Source organism: Stegostoma tigrinum, chromosome 4, assembly GCF_030684315.1.
Source record: "Stegostoma tigrinum isolate sSteTig4 chromosome 4, sSteTig4.hap1, whole genome shotgun sequence".
NCBI lineage: Eukaryota > Metazoa > Chordata > Chondrichthyes > Orectolobiformes > Stegostomatidae > Stegostoma > Stegostoma tigrinum.
Genome location: NC_081357.1, coordinates 74,346,385 through 74,373,148, shown reverse-complemented (window position 1 = coordinate 74,373,148; position 26,764 = coordinate 74,346,385). Strand labels below are relative to the sequence as shown.

The window sequence follows — 26,764 nt, the reverse complement described above, 5'->3', positions numbered from 1 at the left end:
TCCCCCCCGCAGTCACCTCGAGGGCAGCGTGCGATGGCGCAGAGATTCCGGGCATGCATAAAGGATCTCACTGGCAGATCCCCTCTCACGGCCAGCCAAGCAATGTCCTTGTGCTTGTTTGAAAGTTCTGGCAATGAGGCATTCTGCCAAAACGACTTTAGCAGTCTGCGTGGGGAACCACACGATGGGATCCACCCTCTCCTTTTCCCGAAGAGTCTCGAGGATACTACATGCTGACCACTGCCTGACGGCCTTGTGGTCAAAGGTGTTTCCCTTCAAAAATTTCTCCACGTAGGACAGGTGGTACGGGACGGTCCAACTACTCAGAGCGTTCTGCGGCAACGAGGTCAGGCCCATCATTCGCAACACTGGAGACAGGTAGAACCTCAGTAAGTAGTGACACTTGGTGTTTGCGTACTGAGGATCTACGCACAGCTTGATGCAGCCGCACACAAAGGTAGCCGTCAGGGCGAGGGTGACGTTCGGTATGCCCTTTCCCCCATTTTCCAGGTCTTTGTACATGGTGTCCCTGCGACCTGGTCCATCCTCGACCCCCAAATGAAGTGGAAGATGGCCCAGGTGACCGCAGTGGCGCAGGTCCAGGGAATTGGCCAGGCCTGCGCCACATACAACAGTACCGAAAGCCCCTCGCACCTGACAACCAGGTTCTTACCCGCGATGGAGACGGACCGGAGCATCCACCTGCCCAGCTTCTGCTTCAATTTGGTGATACGCTCCTCCCAAGTCTTAGTGCACACCCCAGCTCCACCAAACCAAACACCGAGCACCTTCAGGTGGTCTGTCCTGACGGTGAAGGGGATGAAGGAGCGGTCATCCCAGTTCCCGAAGAACATGACCTTGCTCTTACCCCTATTGACTTTGGCACCCGAGGTCAGCTCAAACTGGCCGCAGATGTCCAACAGCCTACTCATCGACCGACGATTGGTGCAGAAGACGGCGACGTCGTCCATGTACAGGGAGGTCTTGACCTGAAGGCCTCCGCTGCCTGGGATAGTCACGCCCTTCAGGCTCACGTCCTTCCTGATGGATGTGGCGAAGGGCTCCACACAGCACACGAACAAGGCAGGAGAGCGCGGGCAACCCTGCCTGACTCCAGATCTGACGGGAAAACTGTCCGATTCCCACCCGTAGATCGAGACTGTGCTAACAATGTTGGTGTAGAGCAGCCAGATCCAATTGCGGATGCCCTCCCCGAACCCCAATTTGGAGAGGGCGTCCCTCATGTAAGCATGAGAGACCCTGTCGAAGGCCTTTTCCAGGTCCAGGCAGATGAGGCAGGTGTCCACCTGCCTGTCCTGCACATAGGCGATCGTATCCCTGATGAGCGCCAGGCTGTCAGCGATCTTCCTGCCTGGCACAGCACAGGTTTGGTCAGGGTGAATCACCGACTCCAGGACAGACCTGACCCGGTTGGCTATGACCTTGGTCAGGATTTTGTAGTCCACGTTCAATAGTGAAATGGGATGCCAATTCCTAATTTCTTCCCTCTCCCCCTTCCTCTTGTAAATGAGGGTGATGATGCCCTTCCTCATGGACTTGCACATTTCCCCTGCCCGAAGCGCACTATCGTACACCTCCAGCAGGTCCTGGCCGACCAGGTCCCACAGAGCAGAATACAGCTCGACCGGTAAGCCGTCACTCCCGGGAGCCTTATTCCTCTTCAAGGACTTGAGGGGTCTGGTCAGCTCATCCAGCGATATCAGCCAGTCCAGCCACTCCCTCGTGCCGTCGTCTAAGACCTCCGTGATAGACGACAGGAACGACTCGGAGGCCGTGCTGTCCGTGGGCTTCGTGTCGTACAGTCCGGCATAGAAGGATCTGCTGATCCTCAAAATGACGGGCCGAGACGACGTCACTGAGCCGTCGTCCTCCTTCAGCCGGCTAAGCACAGAGCTCTCTTTGTGCACCTTCTGAAAGAAGAAATGCAAGCACGTCTCGTCCTGCTCCACGGAGCAGACCCTGGATCGGAAGATTGTCCTGGAGGTCTCCGCGGCGAAGAGCGAGACTTGCTGGCCCCTCGCCTCGCGGAGGTCCTCTGTGACATCGACCCCCATCAACTGCAGAAGGAGCAGGTTCTGCGCCCTTTTCTGGAGTCGCGACAGCTTTCCCCACCTCTCTCTCGCCTTCCGAACACCCTTGAGGACAAAGAACCTCTTGATGTTCTCCTTCGCCGTCTCCCACCAGTCGCCCGGAGACTCAAAGAGGGGTTTCACAGTTCTCCAACCGGCGTACTCCCTCTTAAGCTCCTCAACGTTCTCTGGGGTCAACAGAGTCATGTTGAGCTTCCACGTTCCCTTGCCATCCGGTTGGTTGTCCTGTAAGTGACAGTCGGCCAGCAGAGGCAATGGTCAGAGAAGAACACCGGCTCGACACCGGTGGACCTGACTGAGAATGTCCATGACACAAACAGGAAGTCTATCCTTGAGCGAATAGACCCGTCTGGCCGCGACCAGGTGTACCTCCGCTGCGCTCCGCTGAAGACGTCGAGCAGCTTGGCGTCCTCCACCATGCCCATCAGTAATCTGGACGTGACGTCCAGTTGACTCCCCCCACCTGCTGTCTCCACGCTGGATCTTCCATCTGCATCGATGATGCAGTTGAAGTCTCCGCCTTGGATGACCGGCCTGGACGTAGCCAGCAGGGGTGGAAGTTGCTGCAGGACGGCCAACCGCTCACTCCGTACCACTGCGGCGTACACGTTGATCAGCCTTAGGGGAGCGTTCCTATAGGTGACGTCAGCCACTAGGAGGCGCCCCCCCCCCCCACCACCTCCTGAACTTGAGAGATGGTGAAGTTGCGCCCCCACAGCAGAATAGCCAGGCTCGAGGATCGACAGTCATTACCCTCCCGACCAGATCGAAGGCCCACAGGTCCAGGTGCCGGACCATTTCCCGTACCTGCTGAGGTGCGGTATCCCGCACTCCTGCAGAAACAGGAGGTCTGCCTTGACGGTGGTCAGGTAGGCCAACGTGGACACACATCTTGCGGTGGACTTGACGCTGCGCACATTAATGCTCGCAACTCGCACCCCCATTGTGGGCAGTGACCGCAGTACCCTCCCCAAGTCCAAGGTCCAGCCCCTCCATCTGTCCCTTCATGCCCATTGACCGGGCTAACTACTGGACGCTCTCCGGGCTCAGGAAACCATCCGTGCTGCCTTCCGGGTGGCATCCCCCCGTTGGGGTTACGGAGGCAGGAGAGTCCGGCTCTGGGTCAGGCTAGGGATGCGCTATTTCCTCCTCCCTGCCTGGAGGTTCCGGGGGGCCCTCCAGAGCCCCAGCGGCACGTGACTGGGTGTCGGACGGAGCCTCAGGACGCGTCCCATCACCTGGAAGCGGGGTGCTGCTTTCCTTCTCCCTTGAGATCTTTAGCTTCTGCTTTGGGCGGGCCCTCTCCGAATCTCCCTCGTCAGAGAAGCTCTTATAGCCCCCCTGTAGCTGCCTCTTCCCGCCTGATGGTTGCGGTTCCTGGGCCCGCAGACGCGCCTTCCTCCTCGCTTTCCGGACCGTCGTCCACTCGCCTGGGTCGCCTGTCGCCGCCTCCATCGACTCCGGGTTGTTGGGGGGGAACGGAGCCTGGAGGGCCGCTTTGCTGGCCTCGGGTCCGTCCTGCGGGGCTGGGCCCTCCTGCATGGCCTGGCCCTCCTGCACATTAGTGGGGTCCTTGCAGGACCCTGGTGCCTTCCTCACCTCCGGGGGGGCTGGCTCCGCATTGCCCCTGCTGGCGACCTGGGCGTAGGTAGTTTCCCCCGCCACGGGCCTGCCCTATCGAGGTGGCCCGCTTCCCCGCAATGGTTGCAGCATTTTTCTTGTGGGCAATCCTTTGCAAGGTGTCCCTCCTCCCTGCAGTTCCTGCAGATGGTGGCTTTGCAGTCGGCTGCCACGTGACCTGACCTACCACAGGCATGGCAGACTTTAGATTGCCCTGCGTAGGTCAGGTAGCCCTAGCTCCCGCCAATCGCGAAGCTGGACGGTGGGCGTACAATGCTCCCGTCCACGCCCATCCTCAGCGTCACCTTGACCTGCCTCTTACTGGTCCAGATGCCAAAGGGGTCCATGATGTCAGTTAGGTCCCCTTCCACCTTCACGTACCTTCCAAGGAAGGTTAGGACATCAATTGCTGGCACATGTGGGTTGTACATGTGTACAGTCACCATACGGCTCCTCTGTGCTGGCATCACAAACAGTGGGACAGCAGTCAATACAGAGAGGGGGCCCTCACCTCCTGTCTCCTTGAAAACCTCCAGGAAGCACTCGCAAAGCTTGGTACTCCTGAAGGTCACATCGTAAAAACCTCCTCCGGGGAAATCCTGCAGGCAGTAAATGTCCGCAGCAGCGAACCCACAACAGTCCAACAGGACCCTCTTCACGAAGAAGGTGTGGTCCACAGGTGCACCTTCATCCATCTTCTTCACGGAAACACGGATGGTGTTCCGGACCCCGTGACCTGGGGCACGAGCACTTGCCGCAGCCATCGTTGCAGGTTGGCTGCTCCCCTGAACCAGTGTTAGGCCGAAGCCAGCATTAAGATCCACCGGTTGCAAGGGTGCACAGCCAACCCAACGTCTTTCTTCCACCTCCAACACAGCACTCTCCTCCTCTCGGTCCACAGAAGAGTGGGTCTTTATGTTGATCCAGATGTAAGCTGGTTCACTGAGCTGGAAGGTTTGTTCCCAGATGTTTTGTCACCATTCTAGGTAACATCAACAGTGAGCCTCCGACGAAGCGCTGGTGTTATTTCCCGCTTTCTGTTTATCTGGTTAGGTTTCCTTGGGTTGGTGATCTCATTTCCTGCGTTGGTGATGTCATTTCCTGTTCTTTTTCTCAGGGGATGGTAGATTGGCTCCAAATCAATGTGTTTGTTGATGGAGTTCCAGTTGGAATGCCATGCTTCTAGGAATTCTCATGCGTGTCTCTGTTTGGCTTGTCCTAGGATGGATGTGTTGTCCCAATCAAAGTGGTATCCTTCCTCATCTGTGTGTAAGGATACGAATGATAGTGGGTCATGTCGTTTTGTGGCTAGTTGATGTTCATGTATCGTGGTGGCTAGCTTTCTGCCTGTTTGTCCAATGTAGTGTTTGTCACAGTTCTTGCAAGGTATTTTGTAGATGACGTTTGTTTTGTTTGTTGTCTGTATAGGGTCTTTTAAGTTCATTAGCTGCTGTTTTAGTGTTTTGGTGGGTTTGTGGGCTACCATGACGCCAAGAGGTCTGAGTAGTCTGGCAGTCATTTCGGAAATGTCTTTGATATAGGGGAGAGTGGTTATGATTTCTGAGCCCATTTTGTCTGTTTGGGTTTATTGCTGAGGAATCGGCGGACTGTGTTCATAGGGTACCCGTTCTTTTTGAATACGCTGTATAGGTGATTTTCTTCTGCTCTTCGTAGTTCCTCTGTGCTGCAGTGTGTAGTGGCTCGTTGGAATAATGTTCTAATGCAGCTTCGTTTGTGGGTGTTGGGATGGTTGCTCCTGTAGTTCAGTATTTGGTCCGTATGTGTTATTTTCCTGTAGACGCTGGTTTGAAGTTCCCCATTGGCTGTTCGCTCTACTGTGACATCTAGGAATAGCAGTTTGTTGTTGTTTTCCTCCTCTTTTGTGAATGTTATGCCAGTAAAGGTATTATTGATGGTCTTGAAGGTTTCCTCTAATTTGTTTTGTTTAGTGATGACAAAGGTGTCATCCACGTAGCGGACCCAAAGTTTGGGTTGGATGATTGGCAGAGCTGTTTGTTCGAGTCTCTACATTACTGCCTGTGCTAAGAACCCTGATATCGGAGATCCCATGGGTGTACTGTTGGTTTGTCTGTAGGTTTTGTTATTGAAAGTGAAGTGGGTGGTGAGGCATAGGTCCACTAGCTTGATGATGCTGTCCTTGCTGATGAGGTTGCTGGTGTCTGGTGTATGTGTCTTTGGTTCTTCTAATAATGTAGTCAGTGTTTCTTTGGCCAGGTTGATGTTGATGGATGTGAACAGGGCTGTTACATCAAAGGAGACCATTATTTCATCCTCTTCTATCTTGGTGTCTTTGATGGTGTTCAGGAATTCTTGGGTGGAGCGGATGGAGTGGTGGGAGTCTTCTACTAGGTGTTTTAGTCTTTGGTGTAGTTCCTTGGCTAATCTGTAGGTTGGTTTTCCAGGTAGTGACACTATGGGTCTGAGGGGAGCTCCTGGTTTGTGAATTTTTGGTAGTCCGTAGAAGCGTGGTGTGTTGGATCCATCTGGTTTCATTTTTTGGAAGTCTCTCTTGTTTAATTCTCCAGATTTTTGAAGTTTTTTGAGTAAGGCTGTGATTCGGTTCTCTAGTTGTGGGGTCGGCTATCGCCACCTGTTGGTAAGTGTCGGTATCGGCAAGCAGTGCGTTCGCTCTCTCAACGTAGTCTGTTCGGTTTAAGATGACTGTCAAGCGTCCTTTGTCTGCAGGTAGGATAACGATGTTTTTATCTTTTTTGAGTTCTTTTAGGGCTTTCCTTTCCTGTGTATTGAGTGTGTTTTCTTCCTTTTTCCTGTTTAGTGTTGGTGCGACTGTCTGTCTGATGGTTGCTTAAGAAGCTACTAAATTAAACTAGATAAGCAGCCTCTTCCTTTTAAAAATTTCATGGATCATTTTTCTGACAACTGCCAATGAGTGATAGTTTCACCAGGAGTTATTATCACCTGCAATAATATTAAAATTAAACTTTTATTGTGTGGAACTTGCTGACAAAATGTATGCAGCCCAGTTTAAACAATGATTTATCATTAAAGGACCCCTAACAAATTTTTCCTGTATTTAGGGGCTGAAAATGTATGCATTGTTTTGAATTTCTGTCTTTGCAAAATATGTTCAATTTCAACTGAAGGCAACAATTTTTGGTTGTAATATGTTGACATTCAAAAATGATATCAGCATTAAAGTTAGTGACTATTGATATCAATTAAAACAATGAAAACAATTCTGATATGTGAAGGAAGACATTTACAACTATTGAAGAAGATTAAACATGTGAGGGTTTTTCTTCTTTAGATGAAAGAACACTTAGAGGCCACCTGATAAAGTTCTTTATCATGAACTGGTTGGACCAAATAGATGTGGAGAAAATATTTCTTTCCACCTGATAGAATCAAAAAGCAGAAGCCACCGATATCGGACAGTTTACAAACAAATCCAACAGCAAAAGTGAGAATTGTCTCTGTTGAGAGAGTAGTTAAATTATGGAACTTCCTTCCACAGAAAACAATGGATTTAAATAGTTTAGATACTTCCAAAATAAAAAGTACATGAATGTAAGAATGAAAAGTGAACGGATAAAATGTTGAAAAGGTAGATACAATGGGACAAAACTCATTTTCAGAGTTGTGGGGATATGCTTGCATAGCGGTAATAATCCCTGGACTAGTAATCAAATTCCAGGTTAATGTTCGGAGGGCCTGAGTTTGAATTCCATTATTGCAGCTGGTGAAATCTGAACTTAATAAAAAACTAATCCAATGGTGACTATGTAACCACTGTTTCTTGTTATAAACATCCATCTGATTCACTAACGAAGTTCAGTGAAGGAAATCTGCCATCCTTGCTTGATCCAGCCTACATGTGACTGCTGATTGATGGGCCAACCAGCCCATGAATGACTTTAAAAAATATACACATTAGTGGTTTTGTTTGAATGCAGTATATGCTGTGGAATTCTATGTAATAACAGCAACACAAACAACAATGTGATTTTCTGAAAAAATGCATTAATTTAATTACATAGAAATACAAAGACAGAGGATTGAGAAATTTCAGAGTGGAAAAACAATTTTAGACTAGTTTTTGATTTGTACTTTTATGAGCAAACTCCCTCTTTACAGATTTCTACAATGATTTACAAGGCTTGTTAGCTATCTTGTAATAAAACATTCAATGCATGTATGCAATAGAAATGGGGGAGTAGAGTCTGTAATACACGTGGTCTTTGGAAGTAGATTTGATTTACCAATTGGCTTTTGTCGTTTTCTGTGATTTTTCTGTTTGTTTGTAGCACCAATAAATAAACAAACCAGTTTTTGATCCTTTCATTTACCCTTTGATCTAAAGTAATCACCTAAAATAAAGAAACAAATTTTTCTTAGATGATTTATTTTTTTCACAGCGGTGACAAAATCATGTTATACTCATGTATAAAGCATTTAATTTACCTATACAAATAGAGAATACTGGAGAAACTCAGCAGATCTGACAACATCTGTGGAGAAAAATAGAGCCAACATATTAAATCTGGTATGACTTCAGAATTTATTTATTTACTAATTTCCTTATGTTTGTGTAGGTTATGCTGCACAGTCTAAAATATTTACAAACTGGTAAAGTACAGTCGAATCTGATACAACGCGATAGTTCTGACCTTGTGCGATCTCACGTTATAAGAAAATCATGCAAAGCTGCACATTTAAATTAATGGGGTAGAATTGCGTTAAAGCCAATACAGGTAAGGAAAGTTTACGTTCTACAAATAGCAGTCTAAATTCTTCAATCATATTAAAGCCAATTTGTGTTGATGAAACACTTGTTACCTCAGAACTGATTGTATAATGTTTTCTGATTAAATTACCACAGAAAACCGATTTTTTCACAAATATACTGCCTAGATTTTCTTTTGAAACCTAAACATTTAACAAAACATTGAAAAAATACTTTTTAACACTTATTTATTGAAATAGCAATATGTCCTTAGAAAAATTGACACTAACCCTTGGACTGCATCGTTTCCCTTTCTTTCTAGTCTCAGCAGCACCCATCTAACACCAAACCTAATTCTTGGCTTTTTGTCTATAAACAACTTTTTATCCACTCTGTTATACTTCTTCTGCTCCTATGAGCTGAATTTTGGGAGCCCTCCTCAAAAACAGGGATGGAGGTAAGGAGAAGGCCTGTCGTTCTCAAGGCACTGACCCTAACTCTGACAATAATCACTACGGCAGAGGGAAAATGGGAGAGAAATACTACTTTCCTTCCAATTAAGGTCAAGTAAACTAATTAAAGAGTTGTAGGAGCTAGTTAAAAGCCACCGTGGAGTACTTAAAGGAGAACACAGATTTCAGAAGCTGTCAGCTCACTTTATGATCTGCTGAGAAGAAATAGACGCAAAGTAAGCAGCAGTTAAGGCTGCTCTATTGTGTCAGCCAGTGAGCAGGCCATCTGCTTCTGAAGATTAAGGATTACCCAAAACCCTTTTGCGCCAGCCTTAGTCTTTGCATTGGGTCTGCTGTGCTCTCCATTAATGGCCTTCTAGAGAGCTATGGACCTTCAAGACAATGAGACCGTTTGAGGAATGCAGATGGAGCAGATTTCAGATAGCAAAACTGCAGTTTAAAAGTTGCAGATGACAGAAGAAGATAGTTAGAAAATTAAAAGGGAATATGTATTAGGTCAGGAAAGGCAGGAAAACCATCATATTGACTACAAAAAGGTAGAAAAAGCCCAAAAAGCAATACAATATTGCAACTTGTTAGAATTGAAAGTTCTGGACAAAGTGAAATAGAATGGAATTGTTGAAATACAGAATCAAAACATTTATTGGAAGAAAATAATGGTGTTGCTATACCAAAGAGTTTAATAGCTTGTATAACAAGAACAAGGGGACAACATTTCAAAAGTGCATAATTATCAAATTTTATAAGCAGAGAAGCCCAATATCATTGATTCACAGCAGCATTAAAAACTTAAAAATAAGACTAAAATAACATTATTATCAGCAAGATGACAGCTGTAAAACAACAGCAAACAGCCAACAACATTGAGATGCTGCAGAGTTAAATGGACTTCAAAGGAAAAAATATAATTGAATTAAGGAGGTAATGGCAGCAGCAATAATATTACGCACAAAGATTTAATATCAGACATAAATGAAACAGAACATAGGAGTGGACATTTTGGAGAAAACTATTTTTAAGATTCAGAATTGCTTCAAAATTAAATATCAAACCAGAAATTGAACAAGTGCATACACTACTATTTCAATGGGACAGACAACTGATGGTGTTATAAATCACCAAACTATGACACAGACACTCTCGAAAGTGTTCTTTAATTTTGATGATAAATTTAATCCGATTACAAAAAATCTCAAAAGGGCAAAATAGGGCACAAGAGTTCTGCAATCAGGAAATCCTAAGATAATTTCATTAATTGCCCCTACAAATTAGTGGAAAATTATTACAATGGAGCTTTGAAATCTGATTTGATAACTGATAACAAATATGCTATGGAACAAAAAAGCCTCACAGCCATATGCAGTGCCCCACTATGACAAAAGAATGATACAACTTTGAACCTTTAGGTCATTTCCAGAAAATGTGAAGGAGTAGGACTCAGGATCGACAGCAAAAAGCTAAACAGAGTCATAGGATCATTCACCACAAAAACAGACCCTTCGGTCCAACCAGTCCATGCCAAACATAATCCCAAACTAAACCAGTCCCTGCCTGCTCCTGGCCCACATCCCTCCAAACCTTTCCTATTCATGCATCTATCCAAATGTCTTTTAAACTTTGTGACTGTACCTGCATCAACCACTTCCCCAGGAGGTTCATTCCACACATGAACTACCCTCTTATGTAAACAGTTTGTCTCCCATGACTTTTTAAAAGTCTTTCTCCTCTCTCCTTAAAGATGTGACCCCTAGTTTTAGAAACCCTCATCCTTGAGAAAGACAGCTACTATTGACTCTATCTATGTCTCTCATTATTTATAAACTTCTATGAGGTTGCCTCTCAACCTCTTATGCTCCAGTGAAAACCAGTCTTTCTTTATAACTTTTATATTCTCATCTAAATCATTTATATAAATGACAACAAAACAGGACCAGAACCAATCCCTGTGGAACATTGCTGGTCACAGGCATCCAGTTTGAAAAGCAACCCTCCAGTATTACTCTTTGTCTCCTGCTATTTAGCCAATTATGTATCTCCAATTGGCAAGCTCACCCTAAATCCCATGTGACCTAACCTTACTAATTAATCTACCATGAGGAACCTTTTCAAAGGCTTTCTAAATTCTAAATAAACAATGTCTATGCACTGCTATCATCAATCTTTTTGGATAACTTCCTCAAAAATCTCAGCCAAATGTGAGACATAATTTTCATAGAACATAGAACATTACGGTGCAGTGCAGGCCCTTCGGCCCTTGTTGTTGCATTAACCTGTGAAACCAATCTGAAGCCCATCTAACATACACTATTCCATTATCATCCATATGTTTATCCAACGACCAGTTAAATGCCCTTAAAGTTGGCAAGTCTACTACTGTTGCAGGCAGGGCGTTCCACGCCCTTACTATTCTCTAAGTAAAGAACCTACCTCTGATATCTTTCCTTATCTATCACCCCTCAATTTAAAGCTATGTCCCCTCATGCTAGCCATCACCATCCGAGGAAAAAGGCTCTCACTGTCCACCCCATCTAATCCTCTGATCATCTTGTATGTCTCTATTAAGTCACCTCTTAACCTTCTTCTCTCTAACGAAAACAGCCTCAAGTCCCTCAGTCTTTCCTCGTAAGACCTTCCCTCCATGCTAGGCAACATCCTGGTAAATCTCCTCTGCACCCTTTCGAATGTTTCCACATCCTTCTTATAATGTGGCGACCAGAACTGTATGCAATACGCTGAGTGCAGCTGCAAAACCATGCTGACTATCCTTAATCAATTTTTCCCTCTCTGAATGTCCATAAATTGTATTTTTTATAATCATCTCGAACAGTTTACCCCAACTGAAGTCACATTCACAGGTCTATAGTTCTCCAGTTTCTCGTTCCTAAACAAATGTGCAACTTTAGCCACCTGCTTACTCATACAAAAATGTCAATGTGATGGAGTGACTAGCATTAGAAAAGACACCCAAGGCATTCTTAAGATAAATTGGTGATCCAAGCAATTCAGGTTTGACAGAATCTGTTGATTGCAATGGACAGCTCATTAATTTTAAGCTTTATATATGTTTGAGTGTCACTGTGTTGTCTGTTCAAATACTGTAGTTGAAGGAACAGAAGTCCCAGCCTACAGAGATGAAATTACATGGTCAAGGTGAGGCAACTATCAAGGGTGAGGTTACAGTACAAGTAACTCTACAACACATAATGGATAAGATAATGAAAATACTTACATAATTCACAATCAACAGTTCCCACTTTTGGGCCTAAATGCATGACTTGACCTTAATATCCTTTAAGTAACCCAAGTAGTTCAATCAGTTCCAAGTGATCAACTGCTCCAGGAACAAACTATTGTTGATCATCTAGACTCATGGTGGAACCAAAAAAGGAAGAAAGAATCTATTGACTTTATCCATGATGCCACAAGAGAATTGTTTCATATTGTCAATAAGAAGTACATCTGCAACTTTACAGGATGTTTGCCAATATTTTCAATTCCTACCATTAGCAAAAAAAACCTTCAGATTAAAGAATTCAGCAATATTTGCCAGATGAAGCAAATAGTGAGAACAAGAATGAATACAATTCATTTTCTCTATTCTTTTCAGTTTAAATCTGGTGGATATTAATAATTAATTTGTGCCTTTTTGTAGCTATTTTCATTAAACAGCTCTAATTTAGATCAATTAGTCTTTGAATGCCCTCAGTTTCAAGAGGATGCATTGGTTGTAATCTTCCAAAATTTCATGAAGCTCCCAAAGCTCGGAAAACTGTAAGTGAAATATCACCATGGAAGAATGGAGGTAGACCGAAAGCAGGAAACTCCAGGCCAGTTAGTCTATCGTCTATTTTTGGGAAAATGCTACAGTCCTTTTTGAAGATGTAGTAGTGGGATACTTAGAAAATCTTATTACAATCAGGCAGAGTCATGATAAAGCTTTTGAAAGGAAAATCATTTCACAGATCAGGATCAATATAATAAATCAAATAAATGGTATAATTCGCTTTAAGTGGTCAAAGCAACAAATGCTTGGTACAACAAAGCTTTAAAGCATCCGCTTCACTCCCTACAAATTTGTGGCATTAAAAGTTGCAAAATTTCACAAAGTGCAGTTGACTGAGTAGGTCAGGAGTATTATCTGACAACACCTTTCATTCCTTCCACAATCTGAGTTTCACAGAAACAATTATCATCTACAAGACACACGCACTTCGAACAGCCCTCTCTCCCTTGAGACACACCAGTCTGGATAGTGTATCCCTCATGCGTACACATCTCATGCTTTAACTACTTTTGTGAAAATGCCCAGTTATAGAATCATAGAGACATACAGCATGGAAACAGACCCTTCGGTCCAACTCGTCCATGCCAATGAGATATCCTTGATAAATATCGTCCCATTTGCTAGCATTTGGCCCATATCTGTCTAAACCTTTCCTATTCATATAGCCATCCAGATGCCTTTTAAATATTGTAATTGTACCCTAGAACTCTGTGGGAAGCTAGGGAAATGATGGCTAGGCCCCTTGCCAAGATATTTGTATCATTGATAGCATGTAAATCCAGTCCCTCATGATTACCTCCAACAACTTGCCAACCACTGATATCAGGCTCACCAGTCAATAGTTCCCTGGCATTTCCTTACCATCTTCCTTAAACAGTGGTACCATATTAGCCAACCTGCAGTTTTCCGGCACCTCACCTATGGCTATCGATGATACAAATATCTTGGCAAGGGACCTAGCAATCATTTCCCTAGCTTCCCACAGAGTTCTAGGGATTTATCTACCTTTATGCGTGTTAGGATGTCCAGCACCTCCTCCTCTGTATTATGAGCATTTTTTAAGGTTTCACTATCAATTTCCCCATAGTTCTTCAGCATTTCCAAGCTACTCATACATATATCTGGTTTAAGATTTTTTTTGTCAGCTTGGGCATTACCTCCAAGAGTTCTTATCTCCTTTTCTGTAAAATATAACAATCTGACTTCTTTCTGAGAGAGAACTGTTTCTCTTCTTCACAAGAATTTGGTGTGCTTTTCGTTCTGTTTTCTCCTTGTGCCTAACTGATTTGTCTGCAACCGGTCAGAACTGTTAAAAGTCCTTTTAACACATTTTCAAATCAATGATGGCTTCCAGGGACATTTTAAAGAAATTACAGATTTTCATTACTGTAATACAAGTCAAAGCTCATCGTACAGGCAGCAGACAAAATGTTAAACATTACCAAATATGTGTTAGGGTCCTATGTATTTCTTAGAAACCGAAATTGCATTGTATAGCCATTGACATAGGTGTACTGGCCATATAAATGGCACCCCTACATAAACTGTAGCAAGGGGATACTGGGTGAGAAACCAATGCTGAATCAAATTTGGAATGTTGGTATTACTCTTGCAGTGTTGACAGTGAGAAGTGGGAAAACAGACAAAAATCTGTATTTCTTAGTCTTAACTTCAGCTGTTTTGCACACTTTGTTTTCCAATACTCACCAAGTTTCTCTGCAGCTTCAACACATACACTTGGATACATCCCCTCCCTGTAAGTGGCACAGATAATATATGATCCTGTCTTTACTAACACCAGGCCAACGTTATCCTGTTGAAATAAACCAACTGCCTGTTATTAAACAGTTTAATTCATAACGCAATGCAAGTTTTGGCATAGTAGCTCAGAAACAATTGCTGATTCATAGATAAGCCTTCATTAAAGGTTATAAGATTTATATAAGAAATTTTCATGCCCTATGCATGTTTGAACTAATATGTTAAGATTTTACCATTGCTATGCTTTTAAATTTCTGCCTGTTAAGTGATGTGTTCCTGGCAAGACCTCAATTTGCAATGGCACAAATTGCTGATCATGTGCCAGTCTAGTATATTACAAACTTTCAGTCAATACTTTTAAAAATTGGACACAAATAAACTGTTAAGATGGCTTATTCTGTAAGATGTATCAATAATTTGTGATATTTGGACAGGCATGAAATAAAACAAAGAATGCAGATACTGGAAATCTGTAAGAAACACAGAATACACAGTAGAAATTGAGAAGGTGTGGCAGCAGCTGCGGAGAGAAAGCAGAACTGACGTTTTAGGACCAATGATAGTCGGAACTGCCAATGCTGGAGAATCTGAGATAATAAGGTGTAAAGCTCGGTGAACACAGCAGGGTAAGCAGCATCGGAGGAGCAGGAAGGCTGACGTTTCGGGCCTAGACCCTTCAGAAAGAAATTTATTTTAACCTCACTGAAGTTTGCTGGTAGATTATTTATTTTGAACTCACTCTCCAACAGTAAAGATTCCCCTCTCCTTCCATACAAAACATACAGATCATGGGTGTAAAATGGCACATATACTCTGTATGTGACACCTGTGAGAAGAATTTACTGAAAAGGTCCTAGTGTTTGCTAACCTAAGAAGTACAACATTCTCATTGTTTCAAAAGATATCATTATTCAAGGTTTTCTTGTCAGGTTTAAGGGAATAAGCAAAAGTTTTGAACTCGACACTCTGAATTCAACATGGCTTCATTATATTGATCATTGTTAAACAAGAATCATAGCCTGAACTTCACATTTTCTTGGCTTGAGTCCAAGTTTTGTTCAGGATTTTCGAAGGATTTTCCAATGTGAGGCCTAGCAAGTTTTCTGGCTGTGTCTGATAAAACTCACCTCATTAACACCCTACCTTGCCCTATGGTGTTACTCATAGCTGATTGCAGGCCCATTTAATCATGTGTCATTCCAAAAACAACACACCACTCGGCGATATCCTGGAAGCCAAGGGCATTCCTTGAACCCGTGTCATCAACTCAATGAGAAGGCTATCTCCCTTGACTTGATCAAGGCCTCTTAACAACCAGGGCAAGGCAGACGTCAAATAAGCTGGGATCCCTGGCTGAGGGGTCAAAGCACAAAAGAGGAAGGCAAGACAGCAGTGCTATAAGCAACTGAGTAGGCTCAAAATGATTGAGCACTGTGAAAGCAAGTGAAGAGCTTGGAGATGTGCCCTTGTTCCTTCCATGAACTGTGAGCATATCCCCTGAGTACACAATGTATTTTCAACAATCTCACAAAGATAGTTATTGGTGCAGCCCAAAGTACAGCATTGAAGTGCACAAATGTCCTTCAAGTGGATTGGAAGTGCCATAAGAGTTCCTACAACCTATCACATATTGGATACCAATATCTGTAGATGTTGTGTGTGTGTGTCTGTGTGTGTCTGTGCCAATGGAGTGTGCCCTGAGATGTTGGTGCTCCATGTCCAATATGGAATTCCTTCGGAGCAAACAGAAAGCTGAATTCAGCATTTTCAGCTTTGATTTCCAAGTCATGTATTCTTGACATCCAGCTTGTTTGATAAGTTTGGTTTATTAATGAGGTGATTTGGGCCAGCAGCAAGGCATTTCACAACCAATAATTCCCTTCAACTGACAACCCACTGCTGCCTAGTGAGAAACTCGCCATGCCACTCATAAAAAGCATAATAGTTGCTATGAGATTTTCTCAATGTCAAAATTGGCCTTGCTGGACTTCTCATGCCATTCTGTCAGAAATTTTGCCATGGCCCATGTTACTTAGAGCCTATATGATTCTGTCCCATCAATTTGAATTAGATAGGTTTGCAAATGCCTTATGATGTATTAATCAGATTTATGGTATAAAGATTCCTATATTTCATGGAGACATTATGCTTTAACCTGGGTCTGTTTGTGTGAATTATTGCAATGGCTCATATGAGGGAACGTAACACTTTTTGTCTAGCTGCAATCTGTATCTATAAGGATTTGTTCAGAATGGACTGAAACCTCTGGGGTTTAAAGAATAGAGAGTGAGTGTGTCACTAGTTACAGATATGATAAGACACTAGATATCCCTCACCTTCAGCCAATGTAAGGAATTAATTTGGAATATTTCCTCATAAGGAATAAAAAACTGTCAAAAATAAGGATAATGGTTGGAAATTCCTTGGCCCGGTCCCATGATTACTTTTCTGACACACAGCTCAACACTACTTTAAAGACTGAATAAGAAAGACTTTGCCTGTTCTGTCAGCAGTTTAGTGCACCCAGGCCTTTAGTGATAAGCAATCTTCAAGCTTTCTTCACTCCATTTTGTGAAGTATATCCAATATCTTGCTTAATAAATTCTACTTGATTCATATTCACTAGGCATTGATCTCATTAGGTCAGGCACATTTGAGGACCCAATTATTATATATTGTTTCATTCATTCCTGTGTTATGGTCTTTGCTAGCTGGGTCAGTGTTTGTTGCCCAATCCTAATTCACCCTGTGAAGGTAGCAATGCACTGCATCTCTTGAGTCCATGTGGTGTGGGTACATCCACAATGCTGCTACGAGTTCAAGGATTTCAACCCAGCAACAGGAATGTTGGTATCGTTCAAGTTAGGGAGTTGTGTAGCTTGGTTGGGAACTTGTAGTTGGTTGTCTTTCCATGTGTCTACTGGGCTTATGCTTCTAGGTAATATAGGTTGCGCGTTTGGAAGTTGCTGACAAAGGAAGCTTCATGAGTTGCTGAAGTGTATCTTGCACATGCTACATAATTTTGTCATTGTACATGAATAGACGAAGGAATGGATGTTCAAGTTCTGGACAGAGTACCAGTGAAGTAGGCTGCTTTGTCCTGGATGGTGTCAAGCTTCTTGAATGTTGTTTGAGCTGCACTCATCTAAGTAAGTGGAGAGTATTCATCACATTCCTGACCTGTGCCTTGTGGATGATGGACAGGCTTTAGGAAATTATGACATGAGTTACTTGCTGCAGAATTCCCAGTTTCAGACCTTCTTTTATTTAAAAATTAGAATTTATATGAATATGAATTCAAAATTGATATCTAGATATTTTAATAAAAAAGGATTTTATATCTCAAAAGCCCGCAAAACTACAGGCTCCAAATGCATGTAACAGTTAATTCAAACCTTTTGTAATTATTTTCTTTTGACATTTCTCATTCTGAACTGTATTTATATCCATCCAGTTTATAAAAATGTACCAAAGGACACAACAGAAGGTTCAATTGAAAATATGAATGTAGATTGAATAAAAATTGAGCAAGAGTATTTTAAAAGAAATAACAACATATCTCAGCTTACTCGTTTGCCGTACACCGAACTGTCATCTGCTCTGACACATGAGTAGGTTATGCTCTTAAAGTAAAGCCCTTCATCTCGGAAGTTGCTTGGCTGGTTGAAAGTTTTAAGGAAGGCTTGAATTTCTTCGGGCTCCAGCTAAAGAAACAAGTTACAGAAAACTATTTTTCACTTCACTGAAATCTATTGTTCAGGAAGATGCCTAATATCAGGGCAGTTAAACAGAGTTAATGCAATACATGATTGTTGGGTATTTCAGACATACCTATAAGCTATGTTGAAAAGTAACTTGGAATTCCACTAGTGATCAGAATGCCCACAGTAGCCTAGATTTTCCACTTGATGCTGTATATAACCATTTGATTACAACCTATTCATTTAATGACACACATAGGCTTGCTTTCTGTACCCTATTTTGCAAAGTGAGTTCATTATAATACATTCAGATGCTTAAATGCTGGAAGCAGAATACCAATGACGGCTACCTGCCAATGCTTATCATAAACGGATGTGGAGAAGTTTGTAAATGTGGCATCATGGTGGGTGTGGCAATCAGTGCATTTTTGCTGCTAATCACCTGGTATGCCTCTTTTCATACAATGCTATTGATGTGGTCAATGGTTTGTTTTCAAACAGCAGATGCCTTCAACACTATCCTCCACTCGTTGAAAAACATTATACTCCTTGAAAACCAACCCTCAATCCATCCATCCCTTCCAACTACAGTTCTGCATCTGACCTTTCCCTACAATTCCTGAAAGTACCATTGTCTGCCAATCTTCATATCTCCACCACTGCCATCCTAAGGCCTTTAAACTGAAGCCTAAATTGTTGTTTGAAAGAGCAATCTTCATTGAACAGGTTGTTATAGGAGACTGTCTTTGCCATGGGGCTGATTTGCTGCCGTCATCTTCTTATAAGGTAGGGATCTACACAGCCCCCTTGGTTTGGTGTAGTAAAAGTTATTTTAAAGGGTAGACATTGTTACAGGGACAATAAGGAGGATCAGTATAAGTCATATTCTTTAGTCTTTCAAGATTCTAACCTGTCCTTCCACCAAATCTACAAAATATCAACATACAGGGTGGTGCTTGACGTACTCCTCAATCTTAACTCTTTGAGACGCCTCCACCCTTACAGAATAAAGATGTTTGATTATGATTGCACTATGTTCAGCAGCATTCATGTCCCTGTAGATACTGAAGCAGTCTGTGTCTATATGCATTAAGGCCTAGATAACAACCAGGTTTGGATTAATAGGTAATAAGTAGCATTCGTGCTACACAGTGCCAGGCAATGACCTTCTTCAATAAGAAAGAATCTAATCATTTTCACTTAAGAGAATTACCTTCACTGAATTTTTCACTATCAAGATCCTTGGGGCTATCAGTGAACAGAAAATGAACTAGACCAACCATGTAAATACTATGCTCACACACCATCTAACTTGGAAATATTTTTGTGCCATGATCCTGGAACTGTAACTTCAAAGTTCAAACTTCAACTTTATGACTGGCGTGGGCATGATGGGCCAAACTGCCTTTTTCCATGCTGTACAACCCTACTACTCTATAATTTCCTTCCTGTTAGCACTGTAGGTACGACCTCCCCACCATCTGCAACAAATCTAGAAGGCAGCTCACTTCCACCTTCACATGGGTAATTAGGAATGAGAAATAAATGTTGCCCTCACCATCAATGACCACTCCCCTGAAGAAATAAATAAAAAAGCCTACATCCAAATGATCCTGACAGAATCTAAAGTGAACATTGGAGATGGTAACACTGTCTCATTATTGCTTTGCTAATGACTGACAGCCGACTGATGTTATGGTGATTTTTGGATTACCCCTCTTTTCTGTGAACAAAATATACCTCGGCAAATTTCCACTGTGTCAGATATGTACTACATTTGTAGTTGTACTGAGACAGTTTATCTGGAAATGTATATAGTTCTGGAGAAAAGCTTTTCATTACTACAGCCAGGATGCAGTCTGGGGCCCACGACTTTGCTGTACAATGTGCTCAGTCATTTTTTTTGATGTTCATAAACGGAATTGTAGACCAAGGGTAGGACCTGTGATTAAGGACTTCACAAAAAGGTCAAAATGATCATCAAATTGTCGGCTCTGGAAAAGTTTGCAACTCAGTTCCTCAGCTACTAAAACCCTATACAATAAATTCCTCTGTATCCATGAAATCACAAATCACAAATTCGCCTATCCATGCTAAGAAAAACAAAAATCAACATCCATGGACAAACATCACATGTCTGTGATAGTTTTGACTATTTTCATGTATTTTAACAAGCTCTGTACTCACAAATTTCATCATTCACAGGGTCCTCAAAAACAAAAGCCCTCATGGATACAGGGGAATAACTGTATATTGCTCAGTTAGGCTTGATTATACACTGTACCTTTTTACTGAAATCCTACACTTCACCTGCTGTAAAACTCAATTAGTCCAAAACTCTGGTCCACGTATCTTGTATTTTTTAGTGTGACACTGAGAATGATGTTATGCTGGGAACTAAAAATAAACTACAGCAACTGGAATAAACTTCATGTGAATGTAAATGCCAGAAGACACTAAAAACAAACGAAAAGGGATTATCAGAGATAATGGATAACTAGTGGTCACTCTGAAGCCATAAAATCTCAACTAAAACTAGATATAAAACCAGTAGGTATTATCCCCATGGACTAACTGATGTTAAAAATACTTGAAGCAAATGTTTATTATTTACATAATGCAAAAGCACATTGTAAATAAAACCACACTCACATGTAGCAATAACAGTTAATTTATTTTGTACTAATCCACATGACTCAATAAATGACGTGCCTAGCTAAACACCATAAAAAATATAAATATTGAAAGAGATTTCAGCCCATGCTCTGCTCTCTTGTGTTATACAGTGATCTGGTTAAAAAAATCAAATTCAACCAGATTAATTTTGTTGCACCTTTATTAGTCATCTTCCTATATTTAATCACGTATCCATTACAATCTGCCCTGTGTTCTCTGAAGCTCAAGGAATTTCTTTTGATTTCAGTCTGCAGTTAGGTCATCTAATTCATCAGTGACAGGGAGAATAGTTTCTTAACTGTGTGTTATTCAATATAAATTAGGGATGAAACCTGCTGTCATAGAATCAATTTAGAGAATAAATTGGTTGCATAGATACCAGTCCTAATCCTTCCTAATCCTCAAATAGAGCATCACTGACCACATAACAAATTGAGAATTTTTCTGAATGCACCAGCATATGATTCCATATCTTTACCTCATGAGACTCCTGAAGAATCACACATCTGTTAGGAGAGGTATCTGCCTCTGCTAGAATTAGAAAATTATCTTTTCAATCATTAAGACAAACATTACAATCTGAAGGCATTAAATATCACCAAAAATATATAACAAATGTAATATTCTTACTTTGAATCCGATGGATGTTGTCACCACTGAAGCAGTTTTCAAACTTATAATTGCGCAGTCTTGAACGTGATTTGTTGCAGTAAGAGACTGAGTTAACAAATCCTTGTACTCACCCATTTTAAAGTTATCCTGTCAAGAAAATGATATAATATTGTATGGTAATTCCAAACATTAAAAACTAAGACAATAATTTATTTCAACCTATTTATCTTTATTGTTAGGTTTAGGTTCTTGGGCATCATCTCTAGTATCTACTTTATTTTTTATGAAATAATAATGTGACCATTACATAGTTGCCAATTAATTACTGACCATCTCAAAAATTTACCATTTCTCCAACCTTCAGTGGCATATCACTGAGTCTTCCACTGCTAGCGTTCCTAAAGTCAATGCTGACCAAAAGCTGAAGTACACCAGCATTATTAAATATCATTGCATTAAGAGAAAAACAGAGGTTGCTTGTGATGAATTCCCCGTCCACCACATACATTCAACATAGAGAAAAATGAGAAGTCTAGGGTTGTGTGATCGTTAAATACCTGGCATTCAAAATAAACAATGTAAAAATATAAATAAATATTTTAATGATTTTTTTCTTAATCTTAGCACAATTATAATACAACATTGAGAGATTTGCTTTTTGCGCTTTGATTTCAGTAATCGGACAATACGTTGTTTGAGACAAAGTTTCAAAGCTATTTCATGTTTTTCAGGATAGTGGCCAGACCAAAAAGTCTCTCTTGCAGCATGGAAGAATGAAGGTATACTTTTATCTGTTTTATATTTGTAAAGCTACTCTCCTCAATAGCAACAGAAGTTGGAAGAGTCATGACAATCTGAGGAACAATGAGAATATAGGGAATAGTAAGGGCTGCAGATACTGAAAGTCAGAGGCGATAAAACGTGGAGCTGGAGGAGCACAGCGGTCAGGCAGCGTCAGAGGAGTAGGAAAGTCGACGTTTTGGGTCCTGTCCCGTAATCAACTTTCCTGCTCTTCTGACGCTGCCGGACCTGCTGTGCTCCTACACATCCACATTTTTATCAAAAATATATGGAAGGTTGTTTGTGCGTCTATGAATTTCAGTACAACTTGAGGTGTCAGATGTCTTGGAAGTGATTGTGAAAAAGCCTTCGGTTCACTGCACAAATCTACTGCAACAATACCATTTGAATTTCCATGTTGTAATGCCGACTCTGGCTTCAAGCAATTTTCCAAATCTCTGTTTTGAAGTCTTATTTTGCAAACTATGTGTACCAATGACGAAACCAAATATTGAATCAAGCTGTTGGATCTGTTCAAATCATTCTTTAACTGACTGTATTGCAGTATCTAGGACTGAAAAGCTGAAGTTTACTTTTAATTTTTGATTTGGATCTTGAATCGATTCATCTATTGCCTCATATGTGAACTGTCGCCTCTTCCTCTGAATAAATGCTGGCTCTGGTTTCAAATCTGTTAATAGTTCACATTCCTCAGCAAACTCACAATCATTTACTAGTGTCTTTTCAAATGCTTTATCACTCCTATATTCCTCCCAATACTTCTGTTGCAGCTGTTGTACAGCAGAAAACTTGTTGAAGCCCATTGCCTGAAGTTTCTTACGAGTAAGGTTGATCTCAAAGAAGATATCATACCTGATGTACCTGGAGCATTCAATGTTCACCAATACGGTGGAAGCTGGAGTACATCAGCTCGGACAATGATAATTTGATTTTAGTAGTGTAAGCTTCCGTTTGATTTTTAAAATTTGTGTATGTTCTCCGTTCTGTGCCTGGAAAGGGGCTGTTTTATTTTTCTTCGATATTGATTTTGGACCCCTTGAAAAAACCCAAGGCGGCTTTAACCCAATACTGTCCCTGTGCCAGCTGTGCTTGATGGGGTCAGTATGAGGGTAATTTTATTGTTGGTTGAAATGAGTAGAGGAACTTTCCTCTGGATTTTAGACCCGTATCGTTCCTAAGGGGTTGAGCGGAGGATATTTTGTTTTGTTCTTAGTTTGCTTTGATTTTGAACGCCTCGGGTAAGGTTTATTTTCCTGTTCGACCCATTTTTGTCCCTATCCCGAGTGCAGTTGGTGGGGATGGAGTCAGAGGAAACCTTTTTCTTGTTAATTCATTGATTTTCATTTTCCACAATCAAAGGGATTTTATTTTTGGTTCAAGAATCGAAGTAACTTTTCTTTCTATTTAGATATAGAAGTGAAAACTTTACTCTGTATTTTACCCCGTGCTTTCCCTATTCTGGGAACGCCGGATGGGGACAGTGTCGGGCGGGAGAGGTCTTGACTTTTCATGTCTTGTTTTTTTGTTTAAAATAGTAGGTTGGACCGGTACTCATTGGAGTTTAGAAGATTGAAAAACGACCCTGTGGAAACATATAACAGTCTTAGTGGGCTTTACAGTATAGATGATGAGAGGTTGTTACCCCTTGTAGGTGAATTTTGGACCAGAGTATTATCTGAGTATGGGGTCACCCTGAGGAGTTTCCTCTTTCAGAATCTGTGAATCGTCAATCTGTGTATATCTATACCTCCTGTTCTAAGATATAGCTACCAAGGGCTGTACAGGATATTTAAGTATATTTAAGGCTGAGATAGACGGATTTTTGATAAGTAATGTTATCCAGGGTTAAGGGGAAATGCAAGAAAAACAGATTAGGATTATCTGATTAGCCATTATCTCATTGAATGGCAGAGCAGATTCACTGGGCTGAATTGCCTACTTGTACACCCACATCTTATGGTCTTAATGCCAACTCCATAACTCTGACAAAATATTTCGCTGTCTGCCATAATGTTGTTTTACTTGGTTTGATGTCCAAATTTGCATCCCACAAAGGGCTTTGAGATATTTTAAAGACACCATGGTGGAAAAACAGTACTGAGAAATTAGGATATGAATTAGTTTTCTTTTCACATGTACTCAAATGAATACATTGTAAAGTTTACAAGTTTTCACTTAAAGGTAATGGGAATAAAAATCATCAAATCCTCGCAGGTAGCTACAGAAATAGTGGATACACAAATTTGAATTTCTTGGAATCTGATAAATTCTAGAAAACATGAACCCATGATTCAGAGAAAGGAGAGATCGACAGCTTGGAACTATATGCCAGTTGCCTTACATCAGATATTGGAAAAGGCTAGAACCTAATGTGGAGAGGGTAATGCAACATTTAGAGAATAACAAGAGGAGGCAGATTCATGTTTCAAAAATCATGTTGGATAATTCTGTTAGAGTGTTTTCAGGTTGTAACTAGCAGGGAAACAAAGAAAACCAATGGATGCAGAGTATTTGGATTTTAAAATGCATTCAATAAAGTTGAACACACACGGTTATTATACAAAATTAGGGACAATGGAATTGAAGTTAATAGTATTGAGAATTGGTTATTTGATAGAAAAGACTGTGAATAAATGTGTCATTTTTGGGTTGGTAGTCTCTAATAAGCAGAATCCCACAAGGATTAGTGTTTGTTCCCCCAATTATTTACAATTGATTTGAATGATTTAATGAGGGAGTAAGTTTAATATGTCCAAGTTAATAATGCAACACATTTGGATCGTTTAGTAAACTGTACGGACAGTATAAAGAACGTCCAAGTGTGTTTAAACATGAATAGCATAGCAGTTGGGATATAGTTTTTAAAAAAGGTGAAGTTATCACATGATTTAAAAAATAGAAGAGCAGAATCTTTTAGAGATTAGGAAATGCTGGTATTCAAAGACATTTGGATATCTTTGCTCAAAAATCAGAAATTAACTTGTAACCTACGTTTCTCACAAACACTTCCTCTCGTTTTTCCTGCCATTGTTCGGACCTCTAAGGTGTGTATGTGAGTGTATCCACAAGGCATGCATGGCTAAAGAGTCCAGATAGAATAAGGTGTCTTTCATTTAGGACTGAACTAAGGAGAAATTTATTTGCTCAGAGGATTATAAATCTCTGGAATTCCCTGTCCCAGAAGCTGTCGACAATTAGTCACTGAATATATTCAAGTCAAAGTTAATTTTTGGAGTCCAAGATATCTGATAAAGCACCCACAAAGTAAATCATGAGGATGACAAACCAAACACCAATCGGTCTTCAACGTTCGAAGAACATGTTCTTATCCTCTTCCAATTGTGAGGTACTATGTGTTAGCGAGTATGTTGAAATAGAAGGTCATATACGATCTTCCTGACTAGAGAAACAGGATGATTGTTCTGCATGTGTTCCTCTTTCTAATCCCAATACGATTTTCATTTGCGGTTCCTGTGCACTACTCCCCCATAATCATATTATCGCTGTTTCCCTCGATCAGATGCGATCAGACCTGTTGAGATGTCTCTGGTTACCAGCAGCGCTTGGTAGCGAGAGGCCCAAGGCGTCTCCACACCAACCACCTAGACAGCCAGCAGACATAGTCGCCGTCACTCTGGCAATGCGCTGGTTCCACCGCCTATTGCACTCCGATTGGATCTTGGAAACACACCAATAGGTTGCCTTTCGGCATCTCCCGCACTGCGATTGGTTTCTGTCTATGTCTATCACATGGCGTCACCGCCCAACTCTTTAAAAAACACACGTCGCCATAGAAACCGCACCACGGTCTGCTGTTGTTGACCGGCCGGCGCGAGAAGATCCAACCCCTTCAAAATAAATCGCCGTTATCCCAAACCGTTACCCCTTACCGCGCCGACCACGCGCACCGCTGCCGGACGCGGGGAACTCGGCTGCTTCCACCGCGCGGGACGAAAGGGTACGCATTCAGTGTCGAGACCCCTGGGAGGGAGAGGGGAGCAGTTGCACACACCCAGCGGACTTCCCTGCGAGTGTGCCCGCGCAAAGGGACGGGAAAGGGTCCCAGCTCAAATGTGCACGCGCACAGCCCGGACGTGCGTTGAGTGAATTCCCCCGCACCAGGAGAGCATGAGTTCGCGGAGGCACAGATCGGATCGTATCAGCATCCACAGGCCATACCCGAGCGACGAAGTGAGTGATTGGAGTGGGGGAAGAGGGATTCTCATGAAGTTAAATTCACAGTTTTGTGCTCTCCTCTTTTCTGCCACCTGTTCTCCCGCCGAACCACCCTTTACGTCGGCGATGTCGTCGTAAACTTGTTAGCTTTGATTTCACGGAGCGCACACTGTTACAGAAACTTTACACCACTTGAATAGTCCCTAAAGTTTTGATCAATCCACCTACCGAGAGGGAACTCTCGAGGAACCGAGTGAATGGTCTCAAACTTGGATGTCCAGACAGTGAGGCAGGCGGAGAAGTCATTGTGAGAAGTAGCCTGTACGGCACACTGTGCGAAAAGG

The 26,764-nt window shown here is 42.1% G+C and overlaps 2 protein-coding genes across 7 annotated transcripts in view; one reads left to right on the top strand and one right to left on the bottom strand.

Moving 5' to 3' along the window:
- Positions 1 to 7,773: 7,773 nt before the first annotated feature.
- On the bottom strand, positions 7,774 to 26,739 carry pfn4 (profilin family member 4). Of its 3 annotated transcripts, none has more exons than XM_048531282.2 (6): positions 26,649 to 26,739; positions 21,462 to 21,590; positions 18,024 to 18,158; positions 14,401 to 14,506; positions 8,175 to 8,221; positions 7,774 to 8,080 (listed from the first exon to the last, which is right to left on the bottom strand). In XM_048531282.2, exons 1-5 carry the CDS (start codon positions 26,724 to 26,726, stop codon positions 8,175 to 8,177), a joined length of 495 nt encoding a protein of 164 aa, XP_048387239.1. In that variant the 5' UTR covers positions 26,727 to 26,739; the 3' UTR covers positions 7,774 to 8,080. The 3 variants fall into 3 exon arrangements, with proteins under 3 accessions (XP_048387239.1, XP_048387241.1, XP_048387240.1); XM_048531284.2 differs by lacking the exon at positions 26,649 to 26,739 and adding an exon at positions 25,236 to 26,264; XM_048531283.2 differs by lacking the exon at positions 8,175 to 8,221.
- Positions 26,012 to 26,764, top strand: part of fam228a (family with sequence similarity 228 member A) — a 57,434-nt gene continuing 56,681 nt past the window's right edge. For 2 of the 4 annotated variants that reach the window (XM_048531279.2, XM_048531277.2), the window contains exon 1: positions 26,012 to 26,435. In XM_048531279.2, coding sequence (XP_048387236.1) covers positions 26,373 to 26,435 — 63 coding nt within the window. In that variant the 5' untranslated portion in view covers positions 26,012 to 26,372. The remainder of the gene's footprint in view (positions 26,436 to 26,764) is intronic. The other 2 variants (XM_059645422.1, XM_048531281.2) reach the window with 2 other exon arrangements.